Genomic DNA, 25,992 nt, shown 5'->3' with positions numbered 1-25,992 from the left:
GGTAAGGCCTTAAGTAACAAACACGACGTCCCAAGACCCTCCCTGGCCAGTCCGTCGTAATTTGGGGTCTATTAGCAGTGCCTTTAGGTGCACATGAAGAATGAACAATTGCTCCGTGGCCCGTACATGCCAGGCCTCCAGCGTCTCGCAGTTTTCCCTGTGCTTTGATCCTTCAAGCGTCGATCTCTCCAATTGGGTTCTCTTCTTTGGTGTTGTTTTGCCGGACAAGGGCAATAACCCCACCGATACAGATTCCTGTGCCTGGCATTGAAACATGCTCTAGGATCAGCGCTTCATAATTTAATATGGTGGAGTTGTCGGTACTATCGACTGATATGTTCCTAGCGCATCGATAATGGTGGGGACAAGGGTTTCCCTTCCCGAATTGGTTCTTGAGGCGGCATTTCCAATGCCATAGAGGGACTTCCGCAAACCCCGGCCTGGGCGAGTTCTTGGGTCTCGAGCATTCCAGCGACTTATGCATGGATTTCACTACATCCTCGTACCTCGCTCCAGAAGCCGAGAAATGCTACCTACCTTCTCCAATGAGGCCTCCCTTCTGCATTTGACATCAGAGCCCGGAGATGGTTGAAGTCCGTCCCTTGTACAGGTTCATTCTTCATTTCACACTAGTCTTCCCATTTTATTATTACTGCCACAGCATCGACTACGTGTATGAAATGTCTCAGTCACTGCCTGTCTAGCATTTCTTGTATGGTTGACGCCCTTGGGGTGACAGATCTCATTTCGAAATAGTCAAAAATCGAGGCCTTTAGAGCCTTTGGATCTTTTTGAGAACTTCATCTACTCATTACATTGTATTCCTTCCGACAGTCAAACACACCAGTAATCGACACCATGGGCTCAGAAGACGAAGAACACGTTTCTCCTCCAACCCGCAACTCCCTGGAGCGCGAGGTGACAACGAGCAGTTCTGAAGGCCCGAGATTCGAGCCAATCCGAACGCGAAGAACAAGAGATACGGACGACTACCGCTTCGACGACGAAGAACCAGCAAACCAGGATGAGCTTGTGAGGATCGCAACCATCCTGTCCGGGGTTCGGACTCGCACCATTACTAGCGATGGCCTACAAAGACAGGATACTGTCGCAGGCATGGGCATTGAGTCCCCCGAATTCGATCCGAACAATCCCGCATTCAACTTTTACCTCTGGATCCGCAAGTTTCTACAACTTCTCGAGCAACAGGACATCAAATTGCGGAGGTCTGGCTTCACTTTCAAGAATCTCAGTGTTTTTGGGAAGGGGTCCGCTCTAGTCCTCCAGCAAAACGTGGGCTCCATCTTTATGCAACCATTCCGCATTCGCGAGCTTTTCCAGCATCCTGCCGAGAAGCAGATATTACGCAATTTCAACGGGAATGTTAACAGTGGAGAGCTGCTGATTGTCCTGGGTCGGCCCGGGAGTGGTTGTTCTACGTTCCTCAAAACCATTTGCGGCGAGCTCCAAGGTCTACAGCTCTCGGACGATTCCAAAATCACTTATAGTGGAATATCTCGGGAACTTTTCATCAAAGAGTTCAAAGGCGAGGCAATATACAACCAAGAGAACGAAAAGCATTTTCCTCATTTAACCGTGGGCGAGACGCTCAACTTTGCAGCCGCCTGCCGCACTCCATCCAACAGAGTTCTTGACTTTCCCAGAGCCGAATGGGCCAAATACATGGCATCTGTCATGATGAACATCTTCGGCTTGTGTAAGTTGCCGGAACGATACAAAAGGTCTAGTGAAGAGTTACGACTGATCTGTGTACTCAGCACACACGCGTAACACCAAAGTTGGAGACGATTTCGTACGTGGTGTCAGCGGCGGAGAGCGAAAACGTGTCAGCATCGCCGAAATGGCTCTAGCAGGTGAGTTTGCTTTGGAATGGACTAAGGAACTATACCCATAATCTCTTGACAGGTTCGCCTATTGCGGCGTGGGATAATTCTACCCGTGGGCTTGACTCGCAAACTGCCCTCGAATTCGTTCGCTCGCTTCGAATCGCTGCAGACTACGTGGGTCTCACTTCCCTCATCGCCATTTACCAGGCTTCGCAGGCCATCTACGACCTGTGCGACAAGGCAATCGTCCTCTACGAAGGGAGACAGATTTACTTCGGTCCTTGCGATGAAGCTCGGGCATATTTCGAAGAAATGGGCTGGTATTGTCCTCCTCGACAGACCACAGGCGACTTTTTGACGTACGTGTTATTTCCCGCATCTATGGACCGGCACGTCAGGCGCATTGGCTAAGGACGTCACTCTAGGTCCGTTACGAACCCAAGCGAGAGACGACCCAGAGAAGGGTTCGAAAACAAGGTTCCCCGTACGGCTACGGAATTTGAAAAGTACTGGCTCGAGAGTGCTCAGTACAAGGCATCTCGAGAGGAAGCCGAACACGCAGAAGTTGAGGCCGACGGAGAAGAAGCGCTCCAGACATTCAGAGAGTCGCATCAGCAAATGCAGTCCGATCATGTGCGCCCCAAATCGCCATATGTGATCAGCATTCCAATGCAAGTTCGCCTTTGCGTGACTCGAGCATACCAGAGACTCTGGAACGACAAGGCATCAACTATGTAGGTCGTGTTTGCGGCCTCCCGGGTTTCCTACGAAGCTAATGACAAATTTCAGCGCCGTCATCTTCAGTCAAATCGCACAAGCACTAATCATAGGGTCTATCTTCTTTGGCACTCCGCTCTCTACAGGCAGCTTCTTCGCCAAAGGCTCTGTTCTCTTCTTTGCTGTCTTGCTCAGTGCTCTGCAGTCTATTGTTGAGATCAACACCTTGTACAGCCAAAGGCCCATTGTCGCCAAACACAAGTCGTATGCCTTCTACCACCCGTTCACGGAGGCTGTCGCAGGTATTGTGGCCGATTTGCCCATCAAATTCTGCACAACTACCGTGTTCAACATCATACTGTATTTCCTGGCAGGGTTGAGGTACGAGGCGTCAAATTTCTTCATCTTCTTCCTCTTCAACTTCATGGCCATGTTGACCATGTCTGCCATCTTTCGAACCACGGCAGCGGTGACGAAAACAATTTCAGCCGCTTTGGCCATTGCTGGTGTCATGATTCTCTGGATCGTCATTTGTAAGTGGCTCTCCGCGTTTGTCTCGATGAGACCTTCCCATGCTAATGACACGTCAGACACTGGCTTTACCATGCAGCGTTCCTTTATGCATCCGTGGTTTAAATGGAGCTCCTGGATCAACCCAATTGCCTATGCATTCGAAGCACTCCTTGTCAATGAAGTTCACGGGCGCGAGTTTCCATGTGCCCCTACCAGCTTAGTTCCACCGTACGGCACTGACGACCATTTTCAATGTGCCGTCGCTGGCGCCGTGGCAGGTCAAACCACGGTTTCAGGAGATGCATGGGTGAAGTCGTCCTATGGCTATTCATATAGTCACATCTGGCGCAATCTCGGCTTTCTCTTTGCCTTTATGATATTCTTCTTCGCAATCTACTTTATCGCCACCGAAATCAATTCCGACACAACCTCGACGGCGGAATTCTTGGTCTTCAGAAGAGGGCATGTCCCATCATACTTGCTAGGCGGCAAGCATGACGAGGAGCGAATACAAGCCGATGAAAAGGGAGTCAACTCGGTCAACCCGGTCCACGAGCAGCAAGCAGACGAAGTCAAAGCTTTACCTGCGCAGAAAGATATCTTCACCTGGCGGAATGTGACTCTTGACATCAAAATAAAGGGTGAGCCTCGAAGACTACTTGACGGCGTCTCGGGATGGGTCAAACCTGGCACCTTGACTGCTCTCATGGGGACTTCAGGAGCCGGCAAGACCACCTTGTTGGATGCCCTGGCGCAGAGAATCAAGATTGGCGTACTGACAGGTGACATGGTAAGTTTTCTAACTCACGTCGGCTGTCTTTAGATCGGCTTTTTTTGACATTCTCTTTCATGGCAGCTTGTAAATGGCAAACCCCTCGATCTTTCCTTTCAACGCAAGACAGGCTATGTGCAGCAACAAGACCTCCACCTTGAGACCACCACTGTCCGAGAAGCTCTTCGATTTTCGGCCTACCTTCGCCAACCGAAATCAGTCACAAAGAAAGAGAAGGACGACTTTGTCGAAGAAGTCATCAAAATGCTCAACATGCAAGATTTTGCAGAGGCTATTGTCGGGAACCCAGGAGAAGGTCTCAATGTTGAACAACGTAAGCTCCTGACGATCGGCGTCGAACTTGCAGCAAAACCAGCACTCCTCATTTTCCTCGATGAACCCACCTCAGGGCTAGATTCCCAGAGTTCGTGGTCGATTGTGGCCTTCCTTCGCAAGCTCGCCGACTCTGGACAAGCAATTCTTTGCACTATTCATCAACCATCCGCTATCTTGTTCCAAGAGTTTGACCGACTGCTCTTCCTGATGAAGGGGGGCAAGACAATATATTTCGGCGACATTGGCCACAATTCCACAACGTTATTGGATTACTTTGAGAGGAACGGTGCTCCCAGGTGCGATGATGATGCGAACCCTGCCGAATATATGCTCGATATCTGCGGGAAGAAGTCTGACCGGGACTGGAGCGAGGTGTGGAAGACGACACCCGAAGCTGCAGAGGTCCAGGCAGAGCTGGATCGTATTCAACATGCTCAGCATCCTGCGCCTACAGGAGACGCATCATCGACGTCCGAATTTGCTATGCCGCTTACTGCTCAGATCTACCATGTCACTCACCGCGTGTTTCAACAATATTGGAGAACGCCATCTTATATCAGCGGCAAGTAAGTTTGAGACTGTACGACTGAGCCGATCCACAGAGACTGACGTGCCCTCCAGGTTTCTTTTGGGGATCATGTCTGCACTGTTCATTGGCTTTTCGTTCTACAAGCAAAACACTACCTCGACGGGTCTACAGAACACCATCTTCGCCATTTTCATGCTTGTCACGTTAGTTGAAATCTAGACCTCGACACCGATTCTACTGATACTGAACATTTGCAGGATCTTTTCGTCGCTCGTGCAACAAATCATGCCTCGATTCGTCATTCAACGATCTCTCTACGAAGTCCGAGAACGTCCATCCAAGGCATATTCATGGATTGCCTTCCTGGTCGCCAACATTGTCGTCGAAATCCCGTACCAAATAGTCCTGGCCATCGTCATGTGGGTGTCGTGGTACTTTGCGGTCTTTGGCAAGAACCAGGACAACGAAACGAGAGGGCTGATGCTGCTTTTCGTGATCCAATTCATGGTCTTTACAAGCACGTTTGCCCACATGATCATTGCCGCCATGCCCGACGCGGAGACGGCGGGGAATATCGCCACGCTACTGTTCAGTATGATGCTCACCTTTAACGGTGTCTTGCAGAGCCCGACGGCGTTGCCGGGCTTTTGGATCTTTATGTGTATGTTTCTGTGCCCCTATCCCGACTGGTCGTCCATTGCAGGGACTAAAGTATGACTCCCAGATCGAGTGTCACCCATGACCTATCTCATCTCCGGCTGGGCGGGAACCGGTCTCCGGGGCCGCCTTGTCCACTGCGCGCAGAACGAGCTGGCCAAGTTCGACCCGCCCTCTGGTCAAACCTGCGCGCAGTACCTGGCCGCGTACTTTGACCGCGGGGCGCCGGGCCAATTGTACAATCCCGACGCGACGAGTCAGTGCCAATACTGCCCGCTCACGTCGGCGGACCAGTTCTTGGCCGCCAGCAAGATTTACCCCAGCGACAGATGGCGGAACTTTGGCATTGGGTTTTCCTACATAATCTTCAACGTGAGTTCTCTTGCCCCCCCTGCTGTAGAACGACAAGACGACATATTTCTACAAGACGCTCTCCGTGCTAACCCGTGGCTTTGTCCGAACCGTCAGATCTTCGCCTGTATCTGTCTGTACTACCTCTTCCGCGTGAGACGGTTCAGCATCGTCAGCCTTGCCAAGGGCCCCGCGCGAATCGTCGATCTCGTCGTCAACAAGGGCCTGAGGAGGCTGTTTGCGAGACACGCAGAACCCACACCGCAGGGAAAAGAGGCGGAACATCACCAGGCATTCTAGGCTTGTACCTCGTATGTCGTGTTGGTCGTTTACCACGCGTGGACGGAAAAAAAAAACAGAGAAGGCAGGATCTCTGTAAGGAATCTTTGGTTCGTGTGTGATTCGGACTTTTGCTGTAAGGTTTATACTTGGAAGCCCTTTGAAGTGGGTTCTATGGAAGGAATTTCTATTAATCTAGCCCCGGACCATCCAGATGACGGTGCCGTCTTAATCTAATACTCCCCATTTTCTCTTGGGGTTCATCACTTCATTTCATTGACCAATTTTGCTCGCTTCGTTCTCGACGTCATACAGGAAGAAAAAGTCGTTGTACTCCTTTGAAAAAGTCTTTGCCTTGGGACCGGGGATGGGACCCGTATAGTACCTCTGGACCTCTGCGACCATCTTGTCCAGCGGGCCCATCATCTTGTTGGACATGGTCTGGACGGCGCTGACGCGGGGCAGCCGCAGCTTGTCGAACAGCTGGAGCTTGGATTGCACGGCGTCCGGCGCGTCGTCGACATGTTGGAAGAGGACCTGCAGCGCCCGGGCGTCTTCGAGGGCCATGGACGCGCCCTGGCCGTGGGTGGGGAGCATCAAATGGCCGGCGTCGCCGATCAGGACGGCCTTACCGCGCGAGAATCTCTCGATCGGGTCGCGCCACATTTGCGTGTAGACTTTGATGTCGGTGGCGCCCTCGCACACGGCCTGTACGGCAGGATGGAACCCCTTGGCGTCGGCCAGCACGTCGGCCAGGTCGGCGGGCGAGTCCCAGCCCTCAATGCCCTTCTCCTTGGGTTTGGTCGGGTGCACCAGCGCCACGTACAGCAGCTCGCCACCACGGCAGGGGTAGGTGTTGAGCAGCAGACCCGGCCGGCCCACCTCTGTCTTGTAGAATGTGGTGAAACCGGGCGGTTGGTTCTGGTAGAATTTGCCGGCTTCGGGGTGCGCCAGGACCTTGTCAAAGGGTTGCAGGAAGCGGTACATGGACATGGGCGACTTGCTCACGGGGTAAGGACGGCCAATGACACTGGCGATGAGTTCGCTGTGGGCGCCGTCGGCGATGACTACCAGGTCCTTCTGGACTTGTTCGCCCGTGGCCAGCTTGAGGAGACCGGTCTCGACGTCGACATCGACGACCTGCACGCCCAGGTTGATCTGGGGTGGCTGGGGCTGGCACGCTTCCACCAATGCCTTCAAGCCTGCGTGGAGATCAGCACGGTGGAAGAGCAGCCACCTGTCGCCGTACTGCTCCTTGATGTCGGTGAAGAACTCCTCCGAGTCAACCTCGACCGTGTCGGCCCTGACGCGGCGCATCTGGCTGTAATCTAGGCTGCCGGCCCTCACGAAATCGAAGCCCCATTTCGACAGGATCCTGGTGCCGTTGGGCCCAATGATGATGGCCGCGCCCGTTTCGTTGCGGAATCGGGATTTCTCGTACAGCGAGACAGAGTGGCCGGCGTGGGAGAGGGCGATGGCAGCGGACAAGCCTGCGATGCCGGCCCCGACGATGCCGACTTGCATTTGACGTGTTGGCATGATTGATGTTTTCCGAGGTCGAACTGTTGAGCGTACAATGGGGAAACGACGTCGAGGAAGTGTGCGAGGGTGGGAGGTTCTCTATCCCTATTCCTCCTCCTTTGTCGTCGTACTGTGTAGCTGCGCTATCCCAGGCTCAAGGTAAGACGAAGGGAGGGGGTGGCAGTTCTTACTGCCTCTCAGGCCCGCCACCCACCTTTTAGTTACTGGTATACGAGGTACAGTTTTAATAAAGCTTCATTTTACCTTTGGAGCCCTCCGGGGGGAAAGAAGGAAAGAAGATGGGGCAGTGGGTTGCCCTAAGGAGAAGCTTCCATCGGGTCTTGTCTTGACTAAGGAGAGCCTTTAGCCCCGGGGGACAAGGACAAGTTGCCTACCTCGTCGGGGACCCTGCATCATCATTAGCCTACGGGTACCGAATACAGACGAGTACAAACACTATAGCGGCTGGTACGGCAGTGTTTCAAACCCCCCAAAAGTGTAGGTAGGCCGGTAGGGCAGTGGTGGAGCAAAGTGGTGGTGGTGCCCCTGATAGTGACACCTCAGGCGAAGCTGCATTGGAGCCAAATGTTGACCTGCCAGCCTGCGCATGTCCGAGAATCTCATTCATTGCGCCCGTAACAAGCATCCTCCTCCACCACAATCACATCAACTCAACCCAACTCACCTTCCACCCTCTCCCACTCTGCCATTCTCTCATCAACTCTTTAGAGACGTCCGTCCATTGAATCCCAAGTCACCCAGTACCCATCACTCATCTCAACCATCATGTCCTCCACCTCGACCTCCTCGGCCGTCCTCCCCAGCCGCATCATCCTCTCCCTCCTCGGCCTCGCCGCCGCCGCAGGAGGCTACCTGGCCGACTGGAACGAAACGCACGTCTTCAACCCGCGGTGGACGCCGCACGCCAAATTCCACAACGGCCAGACCATGTCGACGGGGCTCGGCCTGGGCCTGCTCACATGGTACTACACCTGGCGGAGCACCAATGCCTCGACGCCCTCGGGCCTGCTGGACAACCTGCTCACGGCCTCGCTCATGAGCAGCTTCTACTGGGCCACGCAGGTCTCGGCCATCCTGTACCCGGGGACGAAGTGGGTGGACGACGAGTTCAAGGAGAGCCACGGCGAGCCGCAGAAGCGGGGGGCGCCCGTGTTGCTGGGCCTGAGTTGGGCTGCGTTCGGGCTGGGCTGGTACCGATTGACCAACTCGAGCAAGTCGATCGGCATTTGAAGAGATTGGTGGGAGCAAGATGGGCGTCAAGCAGCAAGCTTCGAGTGTGCCAATACAAAAGCAGTTTTGTGAGGTGGTAAAGAGCAGGATCCAGCACGACAGGCGACAGGCGACAAGCGATAGACCAGGCTGGGTTGTTAAAAAGCATCACAGACAAACATTTTATGTAAGAGAGGGCAAGGCAGGGAGGCTATGTATGTGGCTTGTCGTCGAGATGATATTATGTCGAGGCAGTCAGGTTGGCAGGAGTGGCAGGCTCATACCCCATTGGTATAATGGCAGGTATAGGTAATAAGGAGGAGTGTGCGACACGATTCAGACGTGTTTTCCCACAATGGTATGAGACGAATCAGAAGAGTAAGATCTACTTGGCGCTGTACGAGCTCCTCGCCTCGTATACATGATTCCAGAGCACCGTCTGTACCACCATCGCATATGTACCAGACACGGCACGCGTACGTCCAATAATAATTTGTTCGGCTCGCATTTCTATCTCCGACCGCGTTTTCTACGAGCAGCTCCCAAGTGTTTAGGACGTATGGAGTTAACGGGTGAGCCTTGTAGGTACCCAGTACGCTTAAGCTAACGGCTCGGCTGTGCCAACGCCGCCCGATACTCCATGCATGCTGCAGCCTCCATGCTCCTCAGCGCCCGCGACCGTGACCACAACCGCGACGCTTGGAAGAAGCTTGTCAGTCACCTCCACCAACTTCGTACCTTTACCTACCTACAAGTAAAGAAAGATACCAAGCAACCGCCAAAAGACTATTACTAGGTAAGGACTTGGGTACTCGGCTACTCCATACCGAGAGAACTCGTACTTTGATTTATGGGCCCAATACGAACGCGTACTCGGTACCTCGTAGGTACCTAGGGATTGCGTGCTTCGCCGAGCCGATGCATCGATACTTTTTTTTTATCTCCATGTACCCATTCGCATACACATCCACAATGTATGACTTTGACTCGGAAACTGAATTGACGGGCTATTCGTTCGGCGCCGACAGACGTGTCGTTCAGTTGCGATATTTTTTTTTCATCTTTGAGAGTCTTCGAGGCGTTCGTGAGAAGTCACTATATCACTATATTGACGAAAAGACCCAGGACTTGGGAATTTCTATAAAACTTGAAGAAAAGCGCTGCATATCTAGATCAAAGACGATACAACCAGAGTCCAACTATTGACAATTACAATTACAACTACAATCACTACCAGGAGAAATCACTACGCTGTTCCACAATGTCGTCTTCCACCCCCGCCACAGACACAGACACAACGACGGCGACAGCCTCGGCCAACGACCTCCTCTCCGCAATCCAAACCCGCCGCTCGTGCTACACGCTGACCAAGACGTCACCCATCCCGGACTCGCGGATCCGCGAAATCGTCCAAGCGACAATCACGCACGCGCCCTCGGCGTTCAACGTGCAGTCGACGCGCGCCGTCGTCCTGGTCGGACGGGAACACGAGAGGCTGTGGGACATTGGCGACGCGGCCCTGAAGGAGGCGATGCCCGAGCAGGCGTATGCCGGGTTGGCGGGCAGGCTTCGGGGGTTCCGCGCCGCGTACGGCACCGTGCTGTGGTTCGAGGACCAGGCGGTCCTGGATGCGCTCAAGGGGAAGAATCCCGCGCTGGGGCACGTCGTTCCGCAGTGTTTGTCTCCCTCTTCCCATCTTCCCCCGTCGATTTCTCTTCTCTCTCTCTCTCTCTCTCTCTCGCGAGAGAGAGAGAGGGACACTCCCTCCATGTGTGGAAGAATACTAACTTGCGCCCCCTTGGTTGGTTGGACTACTAGGGTCCGCCCACTCCAACGGCATGCACCAATTCATCGCGTGGACCGCGCTCGAACTCGAAGGTCTGGGCTGCAACCTCCAGCACTACGACTTCATGCCCGCCTTCACCGAGCGGGTCCTCACCCAGTGGGACCTCCCCGCGACGTGGACCCTGCATTCGCAACTGGTCTTTGGCGCGCCGGTCGACGGCCTCCTCGAGAGGAGTCGCGAGAGGACCTATCTGCCCCTGGAGGAGAGGGTAAGGGTGTTTGGTTGATGATGTCGATGACGGTCTCACGATGACGATGACGATCTCGAGGATGGGAGATGCTTTGAAGGGTGACGGGTGGAGGCCGACGGGTGACAGACGGGTCTGAAGGTCAGTCCAGTTCAGGGTTTGAGATTGAGGTTGCGATCGAGACGGACATAACTCGTAGAAATAGAGATATTCGTGGAGATAGACAAAGACACTGACTCAAGACTGTCTCCTACCTAAACATATCCCGTATAACTATGTCTATACCATTTACGCTCCTATTCGCCCCTTTATTTCGGTACTAGCTGGCCAGGTACGTGGTTAGGTACACACACACACACACACCCCTTCACCTTTCATACATTCATAGACTCTCTATACAGATTACCTGGTATCTATGTACCTAGTACTCAGGTCCCTGGATGATATCCTATCAGTCCGAATTCACATCACATCACATCACATCCACCCAACAGACACTGAACCTGAAACTGGAACAGGATCCGAGGTATTTCATCTGGCAGGGACCAGGCACACTGAATAAATATGTACTTCGTAACGCAAGATCGACGCTCAAACATGCCCACCAAAGTCAACACAACATACACAAAGTAGAAGTAAACGTTCAAATCGACCACTTTTTTCTTCCCGTCGTTACAGCATGTCTGTATGCATGTCTCCCCACAAAATACAAGCAGGCTGGGTTCGTTATATTCGCGCTCAAGTCGAGGCCTGGCGACGGACGAGGTACTCCTGTCCTATCCCGGCGAGGAGGCGGCGGGTGAAGCATGCTTTGGCTTTTGACCGCAAACGACGATTCTGTCACGGATGACATATGAGATTTCGTTTCTTTTGTTCGCGCGTGTGGACAAGGAAAAGAAAAGCCACTCACATGGGCCAGTATGCATGGATCCTCCGATCTTGCAGATCTCTCCGCACACCCGTGAGATAGGCCAGGACCTGCTCCCGTGACCACCCATGACCCCGCGACAACAGCGCCATGCTTAGACCTTCCAGGCCCTCGCCGATGTTGGCCAACGTCCACAGCCCGACGACCTTGTGCCTCGGGTCTTTGGGCCAGTGGTTCGACGGCCACTTGAAGTGCTTCACCGTCACGTTGACGAAGCCTGCCGCCACCATGTGCTCGCGGTGGCGGGTAGCGTCGCCCAACGACCGTCCCAGCTTCTCGCTGGCTTCGAGCAGTAAAGAGCTCCACTCATACATGGGCTGGCCCTCGTGGAAAGACCCGTCGTCGGTCGCCAGTGGGAAAATGCAGTCCTGGAGTTCCAGCCAGCCGCCGGGGTTCAAATTCCTGGACGAGCACAAAGAGGCACATTTTGTCAGCAACAATTGTTCGAGCGTGTAAGAGAGTCACCAACAAACATACTCGTAAGCTCGGCCGATAAAACTGGGCCAATCAGCAAAACTGCCCACCATCATTCTGCTGAAGATATAGTCAAAGTGGAACGACCATGTCCATTCTCGTTCAACGTCGTCGATCTCAAATGAACAGTTCGGTGGGACACTGTCTTGTCATCAGTCGGGGGCAGAAAGACTTCCCAACCACTCTCACGCACAGTGTAGGCTGTATCGGACTCAGATCGACGCCGATAACCTCCAAAGCAATGACAGTCAGCAAAGTTCGACTTGGTCGGTTTGTTCGTTAGATGGGCCCTGGTACCTGCGCTGCGGGGTGTTCATCAGCTGGAATCAAATCGTCAGCAACCATTCGAGCAATCCTGGACAGTTGCAGTTCAGTACCATATTGAATTGCCCATATCCCAGTCCCGGTACCAACATCGAGGACTCGCTGTGCCGTATCTGCCCCCAGTGCAAAATGGGCACGGCTCTCAAAGGTCGCTAGGAAGTGTTGATTTTGGATATCTGTCGCCAATGTTGTGATCAGTCTGCGTCTTGTTCTCTCATAATTGATGGTTAGACGTACCCAGTCGGTCTTTTTCTTGCTGATAAGAGACGGATCAGCAAAGGTACACCGACAATCCTCAAAACGAAGGGCTACCTCGTCATTCGGCAGGATGTATTCTATAAGCCCGCGTAGTTAGTTTCTGCCTGTCAACATGATAGCCAGAAAGCAGTACTGACTTCCCGCATTGAGCGCGTGGTAAGTATGGCCATTTTCGATCTCGAAATGTCGGATGGTGGACGTCAGCGAGGCAGTTGATATTTGATCTTCGCCCTATACCGCGCCTTATGTTATTGTATGTATTCTGCTGTCGGCGAACTCGGCTTACCAGGTCCAGAGCCGAGTCCTCGTCGGTGTCGGCCTGCTTGAGGCTGACGTCAATTATGCCACAAGAATAATGGGGTGAACGTGCTTACCAGAACATCGTCAACATGCTGCTCATCGTCGGGCTCCTGCATCATTGAACATAGAGCCGATCTTGCGGGTCCTCCAGATCTCGCTGAGAAGAGGAACGTTGGAAAACTTCGTTAACAACGGCTGTAAGGCGGGTTATCGTGACCTGTCTTTGCGAAGGATTCGCCTACGATTGAAGCTACCGGCCCGTTCGGCTACCAGCGGCGTCGTATCCGCCGGGAGGCTAGTCACCACCTAGGGAGCAGTATCCGGGGACGGCTTTAACTCTGAGCTCCAACTGTTGATCGGGCCAATGGACGTTTGATTGTTTGATATTTATCGATTTCTCGCATGCCCAAATGAGCGCTGTGCAGACAAAGGTACATAGGTCTGAACGTGGTCGAAAGCTAGGACTCCGGGCAAAGTCGGGCGCCAGGAATAAATCCGTTTCTGTACAAGCAGGTGGAATGCTAGGTAAACGACTCGTTGGAGCTCCATCAATTTTCAGGCCACCCCTGATTATGCCGAGTTGCCGCGTGGGTTGCCTCCCCGTCAGCACTGCGGCTCATCCCACTCGTTGGTGCTGCTATCAATGATGCTACATGGGACTCTTTCGCTTGGTGATCTTCATTATGAGGTTCGACTGCGTCATAACACCGTAGTCAAACGTGTCCATAGGATGGGCTGGATTGACCACAGTAAAGTCAAATCGTCGCAATAGCTGTTGCAGTTAGTCACAGACCTCTGATCCATGATGATGAGTACTTGCCTCGACAAAGACCTTGTTCAACTCCAACAAGGCGATAGGTTTGCCCAGACAACCCCATTTTCCCTGACCAAAAATGAGCTCAACAGTATTCTCCATGAGCCGAAGCTGCTCGCTCTGAGCGCGTAGCCATCGCTCAGGAGAAAATAAGTCTGCATCATGCCCAAAAATATGCCTGTCTCGCATCACCGAGCGTGCGCTCCAGCCAACGTTTGTGTTGGCAGGAATCCGATAGCCACAGACCACAGCATCTGAATCCGACATTCGCGGGACAATTCCAGTAATAGGTGGCCAAATCCGGAAGCACTCCTTGATGAACGCCTGCAAATATGGAAGTGCCCGTGCTTCGGTGTCTTTAATGGGGGACGATATCTGTCCAGTTTTGATGCCTCTATCGATTTCTTCTTTCAGGTTTTGATATACCAGTGGCGACGTCGAGGCATGGAATATCCCGATCCTAATTACAGTGGCAGTCGTGTCAGAGCCCGCCACGATCTGGACAAGAGACTCTGACTCGGCATCCTTTTGCGTAAGACCGTGAGCAACGAATGATCCTAGCATGTCTCGTTTGACGACCTTTGAGTCGCCGTATCGCTCGGCCACGATTTCTTTGGCAAGGCCCATGATCTTGCCGAGTCCGACGGCGTCAGTGTGCGTTGGCCGAATCGCTTTGAAGAGAGGAGACTGTAGCAAGCCCAAGAGCCAGGGCAGTAAAGCTATCATTTGCATCAGGGGAAGTGACTCTTCCGTCGTCTTGAGATAGTCGTAGAGGTCGTCATCTCTATCCATGAAGCCGAACGTCCGTCCCAATGCGAATGTGGAGATGAGGTCCAAGGTCAAGAACTGAATTTTCCGAGCGAAGTCAACTGGGCGGAAATCTGTTTCTGTCGAGAGATACTTCTCTTCGAGAAAGCGGATGAACTTTGCCGTTTGCTGGTCGATCGCTTCGTGTAGGCCTTCAATGTCTTTTCCAGAGTACTATCTCATCTCCACTTGTGAAATTGTGAACGGTGCTGGATGGAGATACTTACGCCTGGTAGAAGTTTAGATCTGAGAAGAGTGTGCAGATTGTTGTCACGTATGGATAGAGTGCAATCATTCGGTGGATCGAGCTGGAAACCCTTAAACCATGGTGCTCGATCGAATTGAGAGCGCACTCCCCATATTCTGCGAATCTCAATTGGGTCACCACAGACCAAGTATCCGGGTGCAATGCGAACGAGCGGTCCTGTCGTAGAGGTTCAATCAGTGATCCAAAGGGGATAGAATACATTCTCATTCCCCAGCGGATACTGCGCACCGTAATTGTGGCGTAAGTGATCAAGCTCCTCATATAGTGATCCTTTGAAAGCTCTGCGAAGCATCCACAGGTCAGACCAGCCGCACCAGAATGGCCCGGGAATATGCCGCAGTCGTTTCCATGCCAGAAATTTGCTAGTGATGACCAAGACCAAGATTATAGCAAGGGCGGAGAGCCAACAGGCCATGCTGGGGTACGCGGTATCTGAAAGCCTTCACTTTAGATATTGTGGCTGTATGAAAGGGGTGTAAGAACGGTCGATACAAGGAGGCGAATGTTGTGAGTTGCCAGAGATATGGTGGGTTCCAGTGGGTGCCCAGTGGATTGTCTGGTGTTCATCGATGCTGTACATGGTATCGCTTAGCGCCAAAGCATTCGAAGCGAGGGGGATCCATGCATCGGTTGAACAAAGCTCCGAGGGCCAGTGTTTTGGTGAGAGATTGGCTGCATCAGGCTTCTCTAATATCTTAAATGATATATCTCAGCTAAGTTGTATGGATTGTCAGTGTCCCGAATCAGGACGAAGCGCAGTAGCCGCGAGGTATGGATAGACTGTCGGCGCTTGAATCGTTGAGGTGTCCGGAATCAGTGTCAAGATTGCAGTCGTAGTCCTGACTGGGAACCCCCGTTGTGCCCCCTGTGGCCCTTGTGTTGCTTCTTGACTTCCCAGGTTCTCCACGTCCCCCAATTCATCATTCCTCCCAAGAAATCCCGTATGCCGTAGCCTTGCTTCCATTCCCTTTTCTGAGCCAATTCGCTTATCCTCCAGAACAAGGTTCCATCATAGCAACCTCGAAGATCCTCCTTCCACACTCTGCCATTTTTCTGGAGCAACAACCAGGTTGTCCACATTTCCATGAATCCGAAACACCAGCCAGCCATATCTGCTGCAAGTCGGTTTTTCTTCCACATGCTCCACATCTCGTCGGCACTCAGTCCGCCGCATCGTGAGGTATCCCAGCGGTCAAACATGGCGTCGAACCTGTCGGCGTGGAAGTGCCCGTCGACATCGAAAATGCCAGTGTCGGAGCCGTGCTTTGCTTTGTGAATACTTCCCACATAGATCCTGAACAAAGGATCAGGAAACCAGCTATATGCCAGGCCTGTTGGATACGAGAAAAACAAGGGTATGAGAAGCGACCCGATAGAGAAAATTACGCTAAACCCTAGATCACGGAACCCGTTGTAGACGTCCCAAGGGTAAATGATGCCGTCGTTGTCGCGGTCCCAGAAGAGCACATGCTGCTGGAGGGCGGTGAGTTCCGACTGTGGCTTGGGAGAGGAGGCCGAAGTGCCGTTACTGAGGCCGCCATGGTGACGGGGTCTGTCATGTGTTTGCTTCGAGGTAGGAGAAGCCGGCAGTTCGCTCGAAGCTGTGGATGCGGTGAAGGTGCTCATGTCTGCTGCTTGGGAATACTCAATGTGAGAGTGTGAGGGGATGGAGAAAGATGGTCTATAGCTTCGGGTCAGTCCACAATCGCACACGAAGGAAGACGGAAACCCCATGAACCACACCCAGTCAATGATGGACTTGGCCAGACAATATTTCCGTACGTACCTAGTACAATGTTGTTCGTGATATGATGTCTTTCCAGAGAATCCAGTCGCTATCTTGTCCAGTCACCGCCTTGAGATGTACCGGTCAGGCCACCTTTTTATCCCGCCTATGATCTGCCTATCTTGGAGAGGAGAAAGAGCGCACTGCAAGAAAGCTTGTTTTGTCGCGAGCAGGTACATTGGACTTGAAAGCCCCAACAAAAATGGCGAGGTATGCTAAAAAGAGCTTAGATCAGAGGGCCGAGTGAGGAGCCGGAGAAGGATGGCCACTAGGGAGGACATGATTCAAGCGCGGGAAGCGAGTGAGAGAGTGGGAGAATGAGGAAAATTGGATGAGCAGTAAACATACATCTATAGAGAGGGATCAAGGCACAATTGATGCATCATGATCACAATATCATTATCTGGATGACGAAAAGACATGTGCAAGTGAAGTATCCGTGAAGGGCTTGGCACGTATTGTGACTGTCTGACATGGCTGATTAATGACTATTGACGCACAAATACCCCTTGTATCTGTTGAAATGACCACCGCCTACCCCCCTCTCCATCCTCTCTCACACATTCACCCTCCGCTCAAAATCCGCCTCTCACAAAACTCCAAACCATCCCACTGGCCACTGGTCCGACAATGCTGCTGCTACCTATGTAATAGCCAACCAGACTCAATGGGCGACCCAATGGAGAAGCCAGACACAGATCCTTCCGTTCAACCAAATCATGCAGGAGACGATTACGAAGTGCCCACATACGAAGCACACTCTTCCTTTGACAGCTTGAAACAGCGTATCCGGCACCATTATGAAATAGCTTCAGACTATTATTACTCCCTGTGGTACGTGCTGTTGAGCAGAAACATGGACTCGCGCTCTCGTGTCTATCCCATCGAGCTTGTCCTTCTGACCGTACACCAGGGGCCAGCACATCCATCACGCCTACTTCCTCACCCCTGAAGACACCAAGGAGACGGGCCAAATTAACCTCATCAACCTTCTGCTCGACATCTCCAAGCTTGCACCCCAATCCACGGTTCTCGATGTTGGGTGCGGCATCGGTGGAACTACCCGGCATTTGGCACGTGAAAATGGCTGTACTGTGACCGGCATTACAATCAGTGGACGACAAGTCCAGATCGCAAAACGCCTCACGAGCGATGAAGCCGCCCGAGAAGCCAGAGGTGCCTCTTCAAACTCGGCAGCGGCTCCGTCCCAAACCCCCCAAGGCACAGACACCTTCATACCCCTTGGGCCCAAGAACGGCAAAGTCCACTATTTCGAACTCGATGCAGAAAAAATGGAAAGCAGGTTTGATCCTCAGTCGTTCGACTGTGTCTGGATCTCCGAAGCTCTGTCCCACTTCCCCGACAAGCCCTTGTTCTTCTGGAACGCTGCACGCGTGCTTCGCCCGAACGGCAAGCTCGTGCTAGCAGACTGGTTCAAGTCCGCGCCCTTGACGCCCGAGCAAATGGAGAACGACATCAAGCCCATCGAGGACGGCATGCTCCTCCCCCCTCTGAAAACCATGGCTGAGTACGTGTCCATGGCCGAGTCCGCGGGTCTGCGTGTCTTCCACGAGCCAAAGGACATCTCCCAGCAAGTGGCCCGCACGTGGGACATCAGCTGGGAACTAGTCAGCAACCCCAGCCTATGGGCGTTTGCCATCTCCCAGGGGAGGGATGGGCTCGCGTTTTTGCAGGCCTTCCGGGCCATGCGGCGCGGGTACAGTAACGGCACTTTTCGGTACGGGGTCATGTGTTTTGAAAAAGCGTGATGTTTTCTAGATTGCGCATATTATAATACAGATGTCATATACTCCGTAGAAGCGCAAAGAAAGACAAGAAAGAGGATGATGACCACCGTAATGTTGAACGTCTGCATATACGGTACATTGGTTTCAATAGTCCCCAGTAATGTCAATAGAACCTCAGTAGTATTTTCCAGAGAACCACATCTCCCCGCGACGAGCAGAATCGCGAAGCAAGGGAGAATACTGCTCGCTCGAAGAGATGATTTAGAAGATACATAGACACACACAAAACACGACTATCTGGTCGACACCGTTTGTACCTATGTACCTTATATAGTATGTAGTATGTAATATGATTTTTCTAATGTGATGTAGTGAATGTTATTTTATTTTGTTTGTGACGAGGTCCATCGCTTTTGTTTCGCTAAGCCTACAAAGTTTTGCTATGTACCGGATAATATGTATGTATGTACGCATGAATACTTCAAAAAAGAAATGGTCCTAAACGTTTCATCCATCCGTGCTATGCAGAACCGTGCAAGAAAAATCATGATTGCCAATCTGGAAAGATGCCTCGACAGAGATCAGGCAAGGGGCATAGGGAGAGAGAGACATACACCTAGGTTTATGTATATGTATGTCTCTTTCCCTACCGCTGTCCAAACAAAGGGTCTGATATTGGGCAGAAGCAGACAGGAGACACTCTTTACTCGTCATCGCTCTCCTCCTCGGCCGTGTTCTCGTGGAAGTTCTTGCCCTCGGTCGTCTCGTTGATGACGCCGGCGCGGATGGTCCAGTCGCCGAACCTCTCCCCCGGATTGCGCTCTTTGGCGTACCGGCCCAACAGACCCCGCATGATCTCTAGGATCTCGTCCTCCTTGATGCTGCTGCGGTACAGCTTGTTCAGACGCTGCCCGTGGTAGCCGCCGCCCAGGTACATGTTGTAGGCACCATAGGCCTTGCCGACAAAGGCGGCCTCGGCGACCCAAGGACGGGCGCAACCGTTGGGACAGCCGGTCATGCGCATCACGATCGAGTCCTGCGACAGGCCATTTTCTTCCAGGCAGGCCTCGAGCTTACTGATCAGTACCGGCAGATATCGCTCCGACTCGGCCATGGCGAGACCGCAGGTTGGGAAGGCGACGCAAGCCGAGCTTGACAGACGCATACCCGAAAACTGCGTATTGTCGAGCTTGTACTTCTTCATTAGCTCCACAATGGCGGGTTTGGCCTCGTCGGTCACATTGGACAGGATGAGGTGCTGGTTGCCCGTGAGTCGGAACTCGCCTTTGTGGATCTTAGCAATCTCTCTCAATCCCGTCCGCATGGGGAAATCCGCCGTGTCCTCCACGCGGCCGTTCTCGATGAAGAAGGTAAAGTGGTTCATGCCCTTTTCGTCGCGGAGCCAGCCAAAAGTGTCGATGTTGGACTCGAACTTGTAGGGTCGAGGCGTGTCGAAGGCGATGCCCAGCGGTTTAAGGAGCTCTTCAACTTTGGACTTGAAGACTTCATTGCCCATGTCGTCCATGGTGTACTTTAACCGTGCGTGCTTGCGGTTCTTGCGGTCGCCGTTGTCGCGTTGCACGAGCATGATCTTTTCGCACACCAGGTGTGCCACGTCCGCTGGGACATAGCCCATCATATATCCTAGGCGAGGGTAGGTTTTCTTGTTATTGTGTGTTACACCCATACCGCCTCCAGCGGTAATGTTGAAGCCCTCGAGGTGACCGTTATCCTTTGACCGAATCGCAATGAGCCCAACATCGTGAGCGTAGACGTCCGTATCGTTGTGGGGAGGGATGGCGATGGTGATCTTGAACTTTCGCGGGAGATAAGTTGGACCGTACAGGGGTTCGAAGTCTTGCACGGCGTCACCAGCGACTTGCGTCTTCTCACCAGTGGTATCGTCCTTCAACCAGATCTCATGGTAGGCCGTGGTGGAGGGTAGGAGATGGTCAGATATCCTCTTTGAAACGGCATGGACTTCCTGGTGATATTCGGACAAAGTCGGCGAGCTTGAACACATGACGTTTCTGTTGATGTCTCCACAAGCAGCGATTGTCGTCATCAGCGCCTTGTTGATGGCTCGCATAGCCGGCTTGAGCTTCGACTTGATCACCCCGTGGAATTGGAAGGTTTGTCTTGTGGTAAGTTTGATGGTTTCGTTGCCATGCGCCGAAGCAATTGCGTCCATCTGAACCCACTGTGAGGGAGTTGCGACACCTCCTGGTAGTCGGCATCTGATCATGAATGAATAGGCGGGCTCAAGGCCTTGTGCTTTTCGCTCATCGCGCAGGTCACGATCGTCTTGTTGATAGGTCCCGTGGAACTTGGTGAGCTGCTGATCCGATGCGGAGATGGCACCGGTTGATGTATCCAAAAGTCCTTCCACAATGGTGCCGCGGAGGTAATTTGACGCCGCCTTGATGTCCTCGTTGGTCAACGGCGGTGGCTCTTCGGGCAGTCCTTCAACATTGGCAACGTTGAGTGCGTGCCAGAGTCTCGGCTCCCACTCCTGATACCCAGTCTGAAATCCATCGGGGTCCTGATCGTCACCCAGGCCAATGGCGGTCAACAGCTTGCCTCCAAGAAATTGCACACGAGTGTCCAAATCTTTTCCGGGCTTGTTGTAGAATATCTTGTCCTCTTTCCGTGGCCAGTAGTGGCTGTCCCCAAGGGCAAAGACCGAGTAGTGGACGTTGGAGAGATCCAGGTCCGCAGCGTCTTTAATACCTTCCCAGAATGCACGACCATTTTGCGGGAATTCACCTTGTCCTGCTGTGCTGCTAATGAACACGACGTTCTCCTCGTTTGGAAGGTCCTCAAGAGGATAATCGTCCATGGCGAACACCATCGTCTTCAGCCCACGAGCTTTACCCCGGTTGCCGAGTCTCTTGGCCAACCCTTCAGCATTACCATTGTCAGAAGCGAACAGGATCGTCAGTGGCGCTCCGTACAAGCCTTCTAACATCTGTTCGTATGCGTCCTTCGCTTTGCGTTTCTGCAGCTTGCGGACCTCAGAACCGTACGATTCCGAAAGGTTTGCGGCAAACTGAGGATGGCGGTTCATCACTTGTGTGAGCTGGTTATCGCGGCGCAAAAATTCCTCCAACTCACGTTTTATGCGTTCGGAATCGAGCGAAAAGGAAGGTTCCCCCTTGTCTTCATTGGAAGGATCCCACCTGTACAGTGGCCAATAACCCATGTCGACGGCTTTCTTTGTTTCTTGCAGGACGGTGAGAGGTGAATCGGACTCCTTGTTGTAAGGGAGATAAGCCAAAACAACCGAAGGTCCATTAAATCTTTCAGCTTCGATCATCGCTTGCAGGACTTGGGTGTAAGAACTGTACACAGCCACTGAGGCGACATAGGCATTGCCAAAGTTCATGGCATAGAGACCAATGTCCTTCTTGCGTCTCATTGCATCTGCGGCCGCTCGTTCCGAGTATGGCTCCGAATCGATGATGAGCATGTTAACATTGGCACCTGAGGCGAGGACATGATGAACTCCAGAATTGCCCAAATCATATGCCCAAGCATCGGAGCCAATCAGCCACTGTGATTCCTTGAAAAAGAACGACTTTTTGTCGAGGAGAGAGCCAGCCAGCCTTGAGCCATCTGTGGACAGGCGCGCAACCACTTCTGGAGCAATTTCGTTTGCTTTTGCAGAGTCGTTCGCGTTCAGTGCCCATCGAGACAACCACTGCTTGGGAGACTCCGTGATAAACTGATTGCTCCGGGCAGCTCCTTCAACCTCTTTTACAAATTCTTGTCGGCGTTCAGTGCGGGCAAGCAGGGATCCAAACCCATACTCGGGTGATGCTGCAATCGTAGAGGAGACGCCTGCATTCTTTTTGTCGAGCAAATTGGCAATGTAAAGTCTGGTGCTGAATAACTGGTCAAGGATTTTGAGATAGGCATTCTCCACCTCAGGTTGTTCAGGGGTGAAGCTGTCAACCGTGGGTTCCACCTCGTGGCCAATACTCAGGTTCTGAATTGAGATGGCTGCAGCCTGGGAATATCCACGACGGCGGGAGTGCTTTCGGGGTGTGACAGGAGGTGCGAGGTTTTGGAAAATGCCACGGAGTGCTTGCAATGCCGTCGATGCATCAATCTGACCAAGTCGGTATTGGACCAGAGAGATTGCACTTTGCCCGCCAGTTCCAGGGTTCAAACTTGACAGCAAATCCAGGAATGAAGGTCCCCATTTCGTAGTCTTTCTCCGGATCTGTTCCAGTACTGCTATCTTCTTGATGGTTTTGGGGATGGAGTCCAAAAGGACAGCGCTTCCAAGCCATGGCCGGTACAACCGCGCAGTGATTATACCGAGGCTCGAAAGATCGGCTGGGACATCATCAGCGTCAAGGACATCGACGAATACTCCAGTTGAGCCAAAGATATAGAGCGCCGCTTCAGCGTCCGGAGGTCCCGAATACTCAATTGCCGAATAGCTGCGACCAGTGAGATGAGAGATGGCAGCCCAGATTTCACTGGCGTAGCTAAATATGTCGGTAGCGCTCACAGCGCGAGAAACCGGAGTCTCCACTGTAGTCGCCAGCGACGATGGTGCGGTGCTGCCTGAGGAACTCTGTCGTCGTGAAGATGAAGAAGCAGCCGACGATATGTCGGTCTGACCGTTGGATGACGCAGGGATAGCAACAGGTGACAGGACCTCTCTCGGCGCCGCTTCGGATGCCTGTGGAGGAGCAACCTCTGGCAGACCAAGATCAGTGATGGTGGCAGTTCTTCCGTTACTGGCATAGAGCGTCTGTTCTGTTTCACCCGTGTGCGAAGCTTTAACACCAGTATCCAGAAGTGCTTGAACCAGCTCGCGACTTTCGACGGCGATTGGATTGTCCTGGACGGAATTGCTGGGGTCGTAGAAGTGAATGACACCTTTCCCGCTTCTCACAGCCAGTGCATGAGCCGTCAATGCAATATCCTGTGCCTCTTGTAGTGTCTCTGACTGCAGGAAAGTAAAGCCGCATTGTCTTATTGAGCTGATCTCTGAGAAGTCTGGCTGAGGCGTTGCCAGCGAGACATGCAGGACAACTGGATATTGGGCGAGCTTATACAAATGAGGTACCGAATTCAACAGGATAGAGGAAGGGGCCGTAACCGACACCAATTTGCCGGCCTGGAGGGGCGTGTACGCAGAGAGTAGCGGATCCGCATTTTGGCGCACAGGAACGATCTCGGGAAGGGTCTTGGAGACGAAGTTCTTCGAGCCGTTGGCGATAAATCGGGAGAAATGATATGAAAACTCGGAATCAGTGCTCAGCGAAGGCTGGACGGAGAGAACGACATCGCTGGCGAGGTAGGCGATTCTCGCAACTGTCCAACAATGAGCTTGTTAGTTTCTTCAATGACAACCAGAGCGGGGAACCATGAAACACATGCAGGGAAAAAAACACATACCAGCTTCTGCGGGGCTGGCAACGGACCCCATGTCGCTTGTCGCTTGTTTGATGGTCTAAGGGAACGACAGTCAACGAAGCATTCAAGGTCGAAGAAAAGCAGAACAGGAAGAAGAGGAATCGACTGAAATGTAATACTTGAAGCAATCTTGCCCTTCCGCACTATTCTCCGCTTTCTCATGCCTCCACAAGAGCCTCGATCACCACCGGTACGCAAAAGCAGCCTCTCAAATTTTTGCTGCTACGGCTGTCGGTCTCGTCATTCGCTCTCCCGCTGCTCTGATTGGTCGCCTCCCGATTGCGACATCGTGTGCCGATGGATCGTGACGGCGACGGCACCAACGGAGTGCGAAAGTCTGAAGGAGAGATCGGTCACAATTAACAAAATAGATAGACTTGCCTAAATCAGACAGAAAGGTGAGATTTGTGGAAGCGTGATTTGTGTGTATCTGTCTACGTTTGGGAAGCCATCCCAATTCGACTTTTCTGGTGCCTCCGAACTCCTATTCGGACAATATCTTGGGATGTTCCACTCATTTTTGGGGGGGTTATCTCCGGTAAAAAGATAACCAAGGGTACCGTGAGCAACTAGGAACGATGTTCAGGATTCTCGAGAAGGACTGAGTAGGTATGTGTGTAGGTATATCTTTTCTACCTCGGAGGGATTCCATAGTCGGCAATGCTGCCTAGTTGAACATCCACCAAGGCAGCCGCGAGACCTGAAATGGATGCTCGACCCTTAGTGGCCCTTAACGATCCCTAATAGGGCCCTAATGGTATTTTCAGAAAGGTGTCAGGGTCTAATGCCAAGCTTATTTAGTCCCTAACCAATAAAAGTGTCGACAGTAACTTGTTCGCATGTACCTAGTACTAACTAGGAAACTCCTTTACCGACCAACTCTTTTTACAACACCTCTCCTCAACCTCCCTCCATCTGGGTCAAATAAGCCTGGGCCAGCTTTCTCCTCCGTCAGCTCCCCTCCTCCTTGTCTCCCTGATGTATGAAAACTCGTCAGTGACGTTAGCCGAGTTTGTGCATTCGGACGGAACAAGAGTGACGGACAAGATCATCGGAGTAGGTGGAACTGGCATTGTGATCCAGAAGGGCCAGTATGCAATTAAGATCCCTCGACTCACCAGGGAATTCGACGACGATGGAGGTGTTGCATTAGACGAAAGCATGGCTCCCAAAGAGGGCGAATATGACCTACTGGCTGATCTTGTCGGCTCATTGGAGCGCGAGCGCGCCATATACAAACGACTCGGCAGTCACCCTAGCATCATGCGATGCTATAACTTATCCTCGGCTGATCCTTCGATTCAGATGGATCTTATCGTGAATGGTGATCTTCGACATTACTTGGCCGCGCTCGACACACCCCCGGGAAAAAAGACGCAGCTGTCCTGGCTTATCAACATGGCACAGACACTGGCATATATCCATCAGCGACGTGTTATAGTCGCCGATATCCGCTTGGACAATCTGTTGGTTGATGACCAATTAGCCATCAAGTTCACTGATTTCGGAGAATCAACACTAATGCCCCTTCATTGGGACCTCCAAGGCGATGACGGGGATGGCTACTCAATTTTGACCGATATTGGGCAATTTGGCGCAATAATGTTTGAGATTGTAACCGGTCAACGTTGCAAATTCGATCCCATGCAGGACTGGAAGGATGTAGGCGACCCAATAACTTTGCCGACACGAGACACTATACCATCAACGAGTAACGTATGCCTCGGCCATATCATCGAAAAGTGCTGGACCCAAGAATTCGGGTCTACAAACAACCTCGTAGTAGAGCTACAGAGTATGGTTGTGGATGAAGATTGAATGCCGAAGTTTGCTAGGGAATGAAACAGAGTCAGGCGCCTACGCATGCCACACAAACGCTTCGTCCGACCAGGACCACTCTGTTTAGAAGAATGTTTACTCGCTTCACCAAGAACTGGGACGACAAAATGTGAGCCATATCATCGAGCAAGTTCATCAGCCTCATCCACGGTCAGGCAGGGAAACCGTCCCAACCATCAATTGGAAGACTACCGATATTCCAATGGAAATCAAACCACAAGACCGAGA

The 25,992-nt window shown here is 52.4% G+C and overlaps 10 protein-coding genes across 10 annotated transcripts; 5 read left to right on the top strand and 5 right to left on the bottom strand.

The window, feature by feature from the left end:
* Window positions 1-858: 858 nt before the first annotated feature.
* On the top strand, window positions 859-6,022 carry AYO20_00226 (hypothetical protein; the record flags this gene model as incomplete). Its single annotated transcript, XM_022638537.1, has 10 exons — window positions 859-1,717; window positions 1,779-1,874; window positions 1,927-2,206; window positions 2,273-2,581; window positions 2,637-3,097; window positions 3,155-3,867; window positions 3,934-4,751; window positions 4,807-4,917; window positions 4,972-5,375; window positions 5,439-6,022. The coding sequence occupies 10 exons, from the start codon at window positions 859-861 to the stop codon at window positions 6,020-6,022; spliced, it is 4,635 nt and encodes a 1,544-aa protein (XP_022505502.1).
* A 252-nt stretch (window positions 6,023-6,274) lies between these two features.
* On the bottom strand, window positions 6,275-7,540 carry AYO20_00225 (hypothetical protein; the record flags this gene model as incomplete). Its single annotated transcript, XM_022638536.1, has 1 exon — window positions 6,275-7,540. The coding sequence occupies one exon, from the start codon at window positions 7,538-7,540 to the stop codon at window positions 6,275-6,277; it is 1,266 nt and encodes a 421-aa protein (XP_022505501.1).
* Window positions 7,541-8,308: 768 nt separating this feature from the next.
* AYO20_00224 (hypothetical protein) lies at window positions 8,309-8,773 on the top strand (the record flags this gene model as incomplete). Its single annotated transcript, XM_022638535.1, has 1 exon — window positions 8,309-8,773. The coding sequence occupies one exon, from the start codon at window positions 8,309-8,311 to the stop codon at window positions 8,771-8,773; it is 465 nt and encodes a 154-aa protein (XP_022505500.1).
* A 1,240-nt stretch (window positions 8,774-10,013) lies between these two features.
* AYO20_00223 (hypothetical protein) lies at window positions 10,014-10,824 on the top strand (the record flags this gene model as incomplete). The annotated part of the gene is made up of 2 exons (XM_022638534.1): window positions 10,014-10,428; window positions 10,571-10,824. The coding sequence occupies 2 exons, from the start codon at window positions 10,014-10,016 to the stop codon at window positions 10,822-10,824; spliced, it is 669 nt and encodes a 222-aa protein (XP_022505499.1).
* Window positions 10,825-11,691: 867 nt separating this feature from the next.
* Window positions 11,692-13,185, bottom strand: AYO20_00222 (hypothetical protein; the record flags this gene model as incomplete). Its single annotated transcript, XM_022638533.1, has 7 exons — window positions 11,692-12,115; window positions 12,191-12,328; window positions 12,381-12,418; window positions 12,485-12,846; window positions 12,907-13,000; window positions 13,056-13,091; window positions 13,144-13,185. 7 exons carry the CDS (start codon window positions 13,183-13,185, stop codon window positions 11,692-11,694), a joined length of 1,134 nt encoding a protein of 377 aa, XP_022505498.1.
* A 533-nt stretch (window positions 13,186-13,718) lies between these two features.
* On the bottom strand, window positions 13,719-15,373 carry AYO20_00221 (hypothetical protein; the record flags this gene model as incomplete). Its single annotated transcript, XM_022638532.1, has 4 exons — window positions 13,719-13,841; window positions 13,902-14,864; window positions 14,918-15,114; window positions 15,187-15,373. The coding sequence occupies 4 exons, from the start codon at window positions 15,371-15,373 to the stop codon at window positions 13,719-13,721; spliced, it is 1,470 nt and encodes a 489-aa protein (XP_022505497.1).
* Window positions 15,374-15,777: 404 nt separating this feature from the next.
* AYO20_00220 (hypothetical protein) lies at window positions 15,778-16,584 on the bottom strand (the record flags this gene model as incomplete). The annotated part of the gene is made up of 1 exon (XM_022638531.1): window positions 15,778-16,584. The coding sequence occupies one exon, from the start codon at window positions 16,582-16,584 to the stop codon at window positions 15,778-15,780; it is 807 nt and encodes a 268-aa protein (XP_022505496.1).
* An 827-nt stretch (window positions 16,585-17,411) lies between these two features.
* On the top strand, window positions 17,412-18,513 carry AYO20_00219 (hypothetical protein; the record flags this gene model as incomplete). The annotated part of the gene is made up of 2 exons (XM_022638530.1): window positions 17,412-17,578; window positions 17,658-18,513. 2 exons carry the CDS (start codon window positions 17,412-17,414, stop codon window positions 18,511-18,513), a joined length of 1,023 nt encoding a protein of 340 aa, XP_022505495.1.
* Window positions 18,514-19,195: 682 nt separating this feature from the next.
* Window positions 19,196-23,938, bottom strand: AYO20_00218 (sulfite reductase (NADPH) hemoprotein, beta-component; the record flags this gene model as incomplete). The annotated part of the gene is made up of 2 exons (XM_022638529.1): window positions 19,196-23,823; window positions 23,908-23,938. 2 exons carry the CDS (start codon window positions 23,936-23,938, stop codon window positions 19,196-19,198), a joined length of 4,659 nt encoding a protein of 1,552 aa, XP_022505494.1.
* Window positions 23,939-24,903: 965 nt separating this feature from the next.
* Window positions 24,904-25,743, top strand: AYO20_00217 (hypothetical protein; the record flags this gene model as incomplete). The annotated part of the gene is made up of 1 exon (XM_022638528.1): window positions 24,904-25,743. The coding sequence occupies one exon, from the start codon at window positions 24,904-24,906 to the stop codon at window positions 25,741-25,743; it is 840 nt and encodes a 279-aa protein (XP_022505493.1).
* Between the last annotated feature and the right edge of the window lie 249 nt (window positions 25,744-25,992).

This window comes from Fonsecaea nubica (genome assembly GCF_001646965.1).
Source record: "Fonsecaea nubica strain CBS 269.64 chromosome Unknown Scaff1, whole genome shotgun sequence".
NCBI lineage: Eukaryota > Fungi > Ascomycota > Eurotiomycetes > Chaetothyriales > Herpotrichiellaceae > Fonsecaea > Fonsecaea nubica.
The sequence above is the reverse complement of the archived record's forward strand: the minus strand, read 5'-3'. Positions and strand labels throughout refer to the sequence as shown.